The following is a 10,476-nucleotide window of genomic DNA, read 5'->3' as shown; positions in this document are numbered from 1 at the left end:
GTCGCAAGCCTCGTGGTGACGGAACTCTACCGGCCGCTCACGGAAGCTCCTTACCTTCACTGAGACCCAGCAGCAGGTCAGGATAAGGTTGTGCTCCTCGGACAGCAGGATGGAGTCCTCCCCATCCTGCTGCTCCAGGCCTTTCCCCAGCATGATAAGGGAGCCAATAGCATTTATCATGTCTGCAAATGAAGGAGCGGCAGCTGCAAAAATACAAGCAGAAAGCAGATTTATTTTAGCCATAGCGTAGGTAACGATGCATGGGGAAGTAAAGCAGAGCCTGCTATGGGTATGAAATCCAGAGGAAAGGAGAAGGGAAATGGCCGTACGAAGGTAGATGGTCACCTGAGGTCTTGCTTTAGACTGAGAGAAGGATCAAATCCACGATCTTCTGGGGTGAATGGGTGTGAAACTTCCATAGTGTGGCAAGTAGCTAAAGAGAGGTTGCGGTGTGAACCCCCCCACCCCCTCCAAACCATGATCCTGTGGACCCTCCCTACTTTCCCATTGTGACTGTACGACATCCCTGTCACAACTGCAGTTGTGTATTCAGGTTGTTGTCTTTAAAGGGCCAAGTTCCTTCTTAAAGTCAATTGAGGTCTCCTTCTGCCCTTTATTTCACTTTTCCCCAACCCCTGGGTCTGCTCTTCTCTCCTCCTGCTCATTCTTCTCTGCCACCTGGGTCCCTTCTCCATTGTCAGTTGGTAGCCTTAACCCTTGCTGCCCTAGCCATTCTGTCTGGCTGCCTGAGCCCCTTCTCCTGCTGGGCACCCTGCCTTGTGTCATCCTTCCCCGGGCATCCCTCCTCTCCTTGGCCACTCCCGGCCCTTTCCTCCTCTTATGGAGCAGCAGCCTCTTTCAGAGGCAGCTAGGTGGAAACAAGAGGAAGCAGGTGGTTCTCACAGACCTCCAGTCGGCTCTTTGGAAAGAACCTGGAGGGCTGCAGAGGCAGCTGGAAATGAGACCACCTGTGCCCAGCCAGCTCTCTGCAATCCACAATTTAAGGCATATGATGGAGGCAGGCGTAGTTGAAAGGGCATGACACCATGGGCTGGGCTGGCTATCGGCTTTACACACTGCGAACCCTTCCTCACCTGCCTGGTTGGCGTTGGGCCCCTGCCTGCTCTGGAGCACCCCCAGGAGGAAGGTGCTGATGTCTCCCAGCAAGGCCACCAAACGGCTGAGGAGCTCCTGCCAGCTCTTCACGTGCTCTCCCTTCAGCATGGAGACTGCCCCCTCCGGTACCTCCAGCAGGCACCTCCGCAGCGCCGCCATCACTCCTACACAGATAACACTCCAGTTATCACAGGGCCGGACACTTGCATGTTCTCATACAATCCCCTGAAAGAGCTGGGTCACTACAGTCAGTGAGAGCTAGAGGCAGCCTGTGGCAAAGAACCGCTGTCCCTAGATATCCCCACCGTACTGACAGAAGGCCAGGTACAAAGTCAAGATCCCTTCCCAGAGCCATGGCATTCCAGAGACAGAAGATACATAACTCAGACGGGAGCGGTTTACTAACGTGCGGGACAAGAAGGGAAAGAATACTGTGCTGAGGGGGATCTAAGGCCAGGAAAAGGTCAACAGCTGCTTGGAAATTTAGCCAGAGCAGCTGGAAAGAGTGCCACACACAAGTAGCCAACACCTCAGTTCTCCAATCCACAGCAAGCTAGACCCCTTTGTCCCAGCCCATAAATACATCGCATGTTTCATCTCCAGCGTACTTCTCTAAACGCTCGCCAATCATCCCTAGGCCTATGGGGTGTAGCTAGGGCTGCCCCAAGCCCAGATGGGGACATGGGCAGAGAGGTGAAGTGACTTGCCCAAGGCCACAGGGAATCTTTGTCGTATATGGGAGTGGAGTTAGTTGTGCTGTGCTCAGGCCAGTTACTGGCTGCATGATTTGCTGAATCACAGACCTGGTCCATCACATGACACACAGCCATCACGTGAGAGGACCGCAGGGGAGAGAAGGGGCATGGGAACTCGGATGTCTCCTTCCCCATGATGCCCGGGGACGCACCATGCATGGGGTTAGTGCTCGCTGCCTGCAGCAGGTCTTGACAAGCCATGGCGTAGTGAGCTTGCAACATGCTGAGAAGATACCGAGCAAAGCACAGGCCTCGGTGCTGCAGAGTTGGCGCTGCTTTTCCCTCTGGGAATAGTCTCTTCAAGGTGCTGCTGTCTGACCTGGAGGAGGAGGAGGCAGATGCTAACACCACGGACAAACCTCAGAGGAGCTCTCACCTAAACAGCACAGTGACAATCCTCATTGCCGAGGGCTGGAGGCCTTGTGTCCTAACACTATAAAGCACCATCGCCTTCAAAACTTTGTAAGGTTACTTCAGATCACAGGCTGCTGCTGTCTGGCCTCCAGTTCTGCTGAGGTGAATTATAAATAACCCCTCTGAATAGTAAGAAATATTAATATTCTCGCTTCATAGCTCCTTGTTTTTTTTTTTTTTTAATGCTACATCATTAATTCTAAGGCAGATGTCCGTTTTGTTCCAAAAGGACACAGGAGAAATCTATTTGGGCAGGGAGAGTGGGGTCTGCTGAAGTGCTGAGAGAGCAAAATCAAGTAGTTCTATTCCAGGTGGGAAAAGACACTTCAGACAACATCTGGCATGAGAATCTGTCCTCTGGGACCACAGAGGCAGAGGATTACACAAGTGGGTGGATGTTGATGCCTTGTCAGAGTCTGAGATCAGAGAAACTGGAAAGACATTCGAGTGCTATGTAAGTGATATCAAACTTCTTGGAATCAGGAGTCAGCTAAGCAAGTCCTGGTGAGCTGTGTGTGTGGCCAGACAGGATTATGTACACACTACCAGTTCTCCTGGTCTCCTTCCCACACGTCCCCTGTCTAAGTCCTTTCTAGAGTAAATGAGAGAGACAAGCCAGTCAGTACTTCTGGAGGATGGTTTTCATCAACACTGCTCCTGCTTCTGCCTCCTGCACTCGGGGGCTGCTCACGGCCTCCTGGGCACGCTCAAACAGAGCCACAGCAATGGGTTCTGGGAAAGCTGGCGGGAAGTAGCGGATGAGCAGCTCTGAGGCCAGCTCTCGGACCTGCCAAGAGAGGAGGGGGGTGAAGAGAGGGGAAGGTTAGGTCAGGACACAGGTGAGGAAGCAGAGAGGCTATGGGGAGCAGGACCCTCGGGAATCCAGAGCCACTAGAACCCATTCAGGCCTCTAAGCCTGGAAGCAAAGGGGCACCCGTTGTTACTTGGCTATTCTGCCCTGATGTGGTGGTGGGAGGCTACTGGGTGTTCTGACCGAGCAGAAGACCACCGGCTACCAGCAGCAGCATGTGCAAGGAAAGCTGGCAGCCAGATCTGGCTCTTTACTGAGGGGGACAGTGTCCCCAATGCCACCCCTGCCCAATCTTGATAGGGTCCCCTGCTTCTGTTCAGTTAAACAGGCCCCTCCTGCGGCTTCTGTTACCAATTCCGGCTGGCCGCAACACAGAGCTGTGGCAGTGTTGGGGACGGGGGATGCTTACCTCATTCGTACTGTCCTGCAAGCAGCTCAGCAGTGCCAACAAGTTGCTTCTAGAGAAAAAGTCCCAGCAGCCCTTCCGCCTGGCCCAGCTCAACAATGCTGCCATGTTCTCTGTGGTGACAGAAAGGCAGGACGGTGAGATGTAAGCAGTAAGTGTGGTCAGGGCTGACCGCAATCGAGAGGGTGGTGGCAAACAGCAGGGAAAACAGGTCTTGCTCGTTCATAACGACTCTGGTTTATTTTCTGCTGTCCGTGCTGGGAAAGAAGGGCTTTTTATCCTGTACGGAGTCACACAGCCACAGCAGCACTACCCCCAATCTTTGTCCCCAGTCTCAAAGGCTCCCCTGTGCTAGGGAATGAGGGATAGCGGAGTACCCAATGCAGCTTCTGCTGCAACAAGACACTGTCAGTACTGAAAGTATAAGTTAAAGTTAACTGGGTTGGGGGCTGCAAACCACTTTCTATCAAATGAGCCCTTGGGTGGGTAAAGATTTGATTCCACTGAGCCCTTGTGTCATCTCACACACATGCGAGCTTATCATAGGTAGGGCCCTACCAAATTCACAGCCATGAAATCTGGTCTTTTGTGAGCTTTTATCCTATACTATACAGATTTCACAGGGGAGACCAGCGTTTCTCAAATTGGGGGTCCTGACCCTAAAGGGAGTTGCTGGGGGGGTTGCAAGATTATTTTAGGGGCGTTGTGGCATTGCCACCCTTACTTCTGCACTGCCGCCTTCAGAGCCGGGCGGCCGGAGAGTGGCGGCTGCTGCTGACTGAGGGCCCAGCTCTGAAGGCAGCAGCCTAGAAGGAAGGGTGGCAAGACCATACCAAGCCATCCTTACTCCTGCGCTGGCTGCTGGCAGCGGCTCTGCCTTCAGAGCTGGGTTCCCCGCCAGCAGCCGCCGCTCTCCAGCTGCCCAGCTCGGAAGGCAGTGCCTCTGTCAGCAGCAGCGCAGAAGTAAGGGTAGCAGTATCGGAAAATCCCCCCCCCCCCACACACACACAATAACTTTGCAACCCCCCCCGCCCCACCAACTCCTTTTCGGGTCAGGACCCCAACAATTACAGCACTGTGAAATTTTAGATTTAAATAGCTGAAATCATGGAATTTATGATTTTTAAAATCCTTAGACCGTGAACTTGGGAGGGCCCTAATCATAGGACAGGTTAATGCAGAGTCCCCAATATTCCTCATATAGTGTCAGAGGTTCCGGATTTTCTTTTTTTTTTTTCTTCCCACCCCAACCCCTCCAGGGGCCTAGACTCCCAGCTGCTCATCAGCAGCCCACGGAGTTGAGGGCCAAAGCATGTAGAGGGAGGGAGGTTGTTTGTAAAAAGCTGCAGGATATTTTTCTGGATTTGATCCCCCCCCCGACCCAAAATCACTGCAACCTCACATGGCCTGGAGAGGTCGTTCCATGGGGGCATTTAAATGTGGACACCCTGCTGACGGGGGTCAGAAGCAGACAGGTTGAGGCATCTACTCAGAGCTCATTCTGTTCAGGGGTGGCCTGCTGTTACCCACGTGGAGGCTGTCCCTTCTTCCTGGCGGGGCTCCAGGTGTCGGTGCAGGTCTCCAGCACCGCTGCCAGGAGCAGCAGGGCAGTCTTCTTCCTCTGGTAATTTGACCCTGGGGTCAGAAAGGAAATGCTTAACTGCAGCAGCCACTCCACAAAATCTGCATGGGAGGGAAAAAGCACCTCTGGGTTACTTGTGAGCAATGCACAGAGGGAGAGTGGGGCGAGCCCTTTGGAGCATGAGCGTGCACCGGCTCCAGTCACACTAGACTGACTATAAGGTGGGAAAGTGCATGGCTACCGAGGGGCTTCCCAGCAGCTAATGGTCAACTGGCACTTCATGACAACGGAAGGACTAGGACTTGGATCCGCCTGCTCCAAAAACACAGGCCCCCTGCCACTGCGGCGAAAGGCAAAGCTGTCAGCTGTGCCAGCCCTGTGACATGCTTTGATTTCTGTCCCACAGAAAGCACTGACTTACGCATTAGCCAGTTCATCTACTTCAGATTAACTCCAGGGAGGATTTTTTTACGTGAAAATCTACTTTTCGCTCTTCAGAGTGACCCTTTGCTCAGCGTGGGTAACGGAAAACCCACTCGTGAGTTTCACGTTTGTTCACACTCTGTTTTGCTATGTTCAGAGAAAGTACCCCCCTTCCCCGCCTAGACCACTTGTAAAAAGAAATTTTATTTCTGGACATGCTGACATGTTCAGACACAGCTTGGTTTTGGGCCAGGAATGCCAAAATGTCCTATCGCCCCAGGCTGTTGCAATACGACCAACATCTCTCTCTTACATGGCATTTCTCAAAATGTGTTACACAGGAAGGTCAGTATTGTTCTCCCTATTTTTACAGATGGGGAAATTGAGGCACAAAGCAATTGAGTGACTTGCCCATCAGACCCGTGGCAGAACCAAGAATAAAACCCAGGTATCTCAAGTCCCAAGATTAACCCACTAGGCCTCACTGCCTCTCCTCTGTAAGCTTTCCAATTTTTCAGACTCCTGAAATGTGGAGAAGCATCCAGAGTTCATGGTGTTTATCCCAACTGAACCCAAATGCTGGACCCGCTGATGTTGGCCCAGCCTCGTTACCTGTACTGCCAGCCCCAAACATTCTAACATCAGATGTCAAGCCCCCCACAAACTTATGAGTCTTTAACAAAATGATTATAATCCCCCCCCCAATCAATTTATTTGCCATCTGCTTTCTGAGCCTTTAGGGGATCACATTTCCCAGCTTTTCCTCATAACCAGGAAGTCTAGAAAAAAATACATAAAAGCTGAGTCTCACAGTCACATGACTCCAGGAGCTGAGGCTTTAAGAAAAAACACCAAAGACTGTGAAATTCATGATCAAATCACAAGAGTTGGTATCGCTGCGTTACATGCCCCCTGGCTGGCTCAGTGGTAGCAGGACTAGAGCTCGGAAGAGAGCAGTCCTGGCAGATAGCTGTGGAATCACAAAGCCTGGGGCCAGAAAACAGAATAAAACTTCCATTAAAGGTCCAAGTTGCCCCACCCCACTGTCCAGGCCCGGTTGCACGACCCACTAGAGCTCCTTATGTGCATCCCCGCTCAAGTGGGCACAAAAGGGTAGTGTTGGGCGATGGCTTTGTGTGTGAAAAACCTAATCCTGGAGGCCGCTGAGGTGAGAAGAGATGAAAAGTTAAGCAGCGATGGGAGCCCAAAGGCTTGGAGTGAGATGTCGGGAACGGCTCACTCACCTACTGCTTGTGCAAGTGCTCCTTCTGGAGCCGCGCTGGCGGAGCGCTCGGTAGCTTTGCTTGGCATCTTGCTGCGCAGCTGAGAGAGCGCGCTGTCCCGCAGCCTGACCAGAGCCTTCTTCACGGCAGCCTGAAGCAGCTGCCGGAAAGAGGACGAGTCGCAGTTCAGGTTCAGTGGCAAGAACTCCTTCAGTAGACGCACCTCCACCTCTGACAAGGCCTGGTTGGTCCTGGGGCTGCAACATAGGAGACCCAGTGCTGCCAGGCGAATGCTCTCCTCCCTGGAGTGCAAGCACCAGCAGAGCCGTTCCAACGTCTCCCCATCGAGGGGCAAGGCCCCGGTGATGATCTTGCGGCTGCTCAGCAGGGCGACCCACGCCCGAAGGTGGGCAGAGTCCCCACCACTGCAGCTCTCAGCAAGCAAAGCGTAAGAGGCGGGGAAGAGCCGCAAAGTCCAGACGAGAAGGTAGTTGGAAGCGTTGCTCTGAAGGAAGGAGATGGGCGAGGTCAAAGCACTGGCCAGGGTGGGCAGCCAGGGCAGTGCCCACTTCTGAGCCAGCTGCTCCTCCGTGGCATGTTCCTCTCCCTTCATCCAGTGCTTGCGCTGCTGTTGCAAAATGGTTTTATACACGTCTGATGCAGCTGGGCACAGGTGGTTAGTGGCAAGGCAGTTCAGAAGGTGCTGGGGAAGATCCTTGTAGGTATCCAGAACCTAGAAAACCCCAAATAACTTTACAGTCCTTGTTTGCTTTAGGCAGCCTCTGAACTCTCCTAATGCACCAAGGAAACACATGCACAAGCCTTGCTCATCTTATTAGTAGCTAAAACAAAGGCTATATTATGACCGTGGAGGAAGAGCAGCCTTCCCCACCAAGGAGGGGCGGATCCCAACACAGGTGGTAATTTCTGGTCACCGGTGGCACTACGCAATGCTGAGATACCACAGCGATCAGTGCTTCTGACTAAGGCTGGATTCAAATCAGTGACCCAGTGGTAAAAGGCTACATGTTCCATTCCCAATTTTCGCAAGCCACCTATTGCATTTGATGTATTGTGTCTGTCCTCTCTCATGAGCTGGCTCTTCTCTGTGCAACAGCTAAAGAGCTAACCTGGGGCTCCCAATTACCAGGTCAGAGAGAGTGGGAACACCCCAACAGCAATACTGGGTTCAAAATAGAAGACCCCCCAGTAACCCAAAGACAATCATAGCAAAATATTCACAAAAAGAAAAGGAGTACTTGTGGCACCTTAGAGACTAACCAATTTATTTGAGCATAAGCTTTCGTGAGCTACAGCTCACTTCATCGGATGCATACTGTGGAAAGTGTAGAAGATCTTTTATACACACAAAGCATGAAAAAGATAAGCTATTGCCAGCAGGAGAGAGGGGTGGGGGGAGGTATTTTTTCATGCTTTGTGTGTATAAAAGATCTTCTACACTTTCCACAGTATGCATCTGATGAAGTGAGCTGTAGCTCACGAAAGCTTACGCTCAAATAAATTGGTTAGTCTCTAAGGTGCTACACGTCCTCCTTTTTCTTTTTGCGAATACAGGCTAACACGGCTGTTACTCTGAAACATAGCAAAATATTCTGTCCCCTTCTCTAGTGAGACCACGGCGGGGGGGGGGGGGGCAGGAAAACGCTGCTGTGACCTCTGCATTGACATGTCTTGGTATCCAGACAGGCAGGGTGGCTGGCAGGAGGGGCAGTGGCTCATGCCATTGAGCACCTCCTTGTGGGGGATCTTGGGGGCTATGGACACAGTTAGGCAGAGATCCAACCATTTCATTTCTGCCAATGCATAAGAGAGCTGGATATACAAGGCCCCACGGGGGAAGTAACAAAAACACAGGTTGCTATCACTTGAACCAGAAGAGATTCTCTATTAGCTGTTAGCAGGATAGGGCCCATGACCCATGGCAGAGCGACCTGCATCCCATCCCCTACGGCGCAAGGTGCACACACTATCAATCTCATTCTGATTTTTGATGGAAGCCGCAGGGAGACCCAAGTTATCCAAGCACAAGCTCTCTCTGCAGATCCTCAACCCATAGGGTGTACCAATGTGCCCCTCCTTTCTTAAAGCAGTAACTGAAGACCCGCAGGCCAGTACAAGTTCTGGTGTGTCCGGTTTTCATCTAGCCCTTTGTGGCATGTTTTGGCATCTGCATCACACCCTCCGTTCCTCTCTTAGCTGTGCCGGGCACACACAATACCTGTCCCTCTGTGGGCAGCACTCGTTCATCCCACCCATGCGTTAAGTGTCTTGGACACTGCATGTCCCCACCAGGTTTCCTTACTTTCTCTGTGCCCACGTAGGGGAGAATGGCACACAGGGGGAAATATCTGGCTTTGACCTGCCAGGGCATTGCCATAATTCTCTGCAGGAACTGTTCATAGAGGGGTCTCTCCAGGTCCTCGAAGTGATGGCACTCCAGGCGGTAGATCTCCAGGAGATGTTGAAAGGAGCTATGTATGAACTCTGATGCCCCTTCCACCTGAACCACCAGAAAAGAAACGCAAACTAAGAGATTGTCCATCATGTCTCATTGCTGGAAATGGTTAGAGGGGCTTTATAACCTCCTCCGCCCTCCTTTATCTGTCACTAGGGATTGCCTGTCCTGTGGTAAGTGATAACCAACATTAAGCAGTCCCAGTTTTGCCGCCAGCAATGGGGGCAGGGGACACAACACAGCAGCCTGATGGGGCTTGGTAAAATAGGCCCCACAGTCTCCCCGTTAGGGCTCCTTAATGGCATTTGCCAATGGAAAGCTGTCTTTCTGAAACTGATGAGACAGCTTGCTGAGTGCGGGACTGCTCAGTGGGAGCATGGCTATTGGAGTCTGGCTCTGCCGAGCTGCGAGGCAGAGGGGCTCTCTTCGCAAAGCGCCAGCACGGACAGAACGTCGCGTCAGCCAGGAGGAAAAGGCCATGCCAATGCGCCCAGCCCTATAATGCAAGAGCAGCTGTATCTTAGCAATCCTGCCTATGTTACTATGCGGCGTATTCCGCTCCCAGCGAGCGTGAAATGAGCTAGAAGGGCAGAGTGTAGACAGACTAAAATCTGACCAGGCTGCACTGTGCACTTTTCTTCAAGTGAAAGACGGGGATGATGAGGGGGGAAGAAGGGAAGATTTCTGGATATTTTCTGGCTGCCCTGGAAGAGGGCGCGGCCTGTAGGAGCTACGCACCCTCCCCATCCCGGCTGGGTGCCTTACCGGGCTTTCTGCATTGTTCCAGATGAACTGGCTCAGTCTGTGGAGCAGTTCAGAGTTCTCAGCCAGCATGCGGCTCTCCTTGACTTTCCAGATCTCGGGCAGACACTCCAGGATACGTTGCAGCCAGAGGGAAAAAACTGAAAGCACAGAACAGACTAGTACAGAGCTTTTCCAGCGGACAAAACAGCAAAATCTCCCACAGCTCTTCCTAGCTGGAGTGGGCAACCAGCTATTGGGCAAACGCCTGCCTCTCTCAACACCATTTCCCCTGAGATTTCTCTGTTTTAACCTACCTTATGCAGCAGGGGCTCAAGGCAAGATTAAGGCAAGCGGTGTGCGGTACAGCAAGATGGTACTGCGGGGCCCAGGCTGGATTCAATTGGGCTTTAATTTCAGAATTGAGGGAAAGATCACTGCTGGGGGTTCCCCCACCCCCTGCAAAGGTGCCCTAGATATCCGCAGGCAGCTGAGTCACTCTTCCCCTTCCCATACAGCATGTCTGAAA

The 10,476-nt window shown here is 52.3% G+C and overlaps 1 protein-coding gene across 1 annotated transcript in view; it reads right to left on the bottom strand.

Moving 5' to 3' along the window:
* LOC141999555 (tRNA (32-2'-O)-methyltransferase regulator THADA-like) overlaps positions 1-10,476 on the bottom strand; it is a 38,256-nt gene that overhangs the window by 17,160 nt on the left and 10,620 nt on the right. The window contains exons 10-18 of the mRNA XM_074973116.1: positions 9,972-10,108; positions 9,054-9,251; positions 6,752-7,463; positions 5,033-5,185; positions 3,506-3,615; positions 2,912-3,072; positions 2,024-2,190; positions 1,095-1,280; positions 55-203 (exon numbers count right to left, since the gene is read on the bottom strand). Coding sequence (XP_074829217.1) covers positions 55-203; positions 1,095-1,280; positions 2,024-2,190; positions 2,912-3,072; positions 3,506-3,615; positions 5,033-5,185; positions 6,752-7,463; positions 9,054-9,251; positions 9,972-10,108 — 1,973 coding nt within the window. The remainder of the gene's footprint in view (positions 1-54; positions 204-1,094; positions 1,281-2,023; positions 2,191-2,911; positions 3,073-3,505; positions 3,616-5,032; positions 5,186-6,751; positions 7,464-9,053; positions 9,252-9,971; positions 10,109-10,476) is intronic.

Source organism: Natator depressus, chromosome 15 (genome assembly GCF_965152275.1).
Source record: "Natator depressus isolate rNatDep1 chromosome 15, rNatDep2.hap1, whole genome shotgun sequence".
Classification (NCBI taxonomy): domain Eukaryota; kingdom Metazoa; phylum Chordata; order Testudines; family Cheloniidae; genus Natator; species Natator depressus.
The sequence above is the reverse complement of the archived record's forward strand: the minus strand, read 5'-3'. Positions and strand labels throughout refer to the sequence as shown.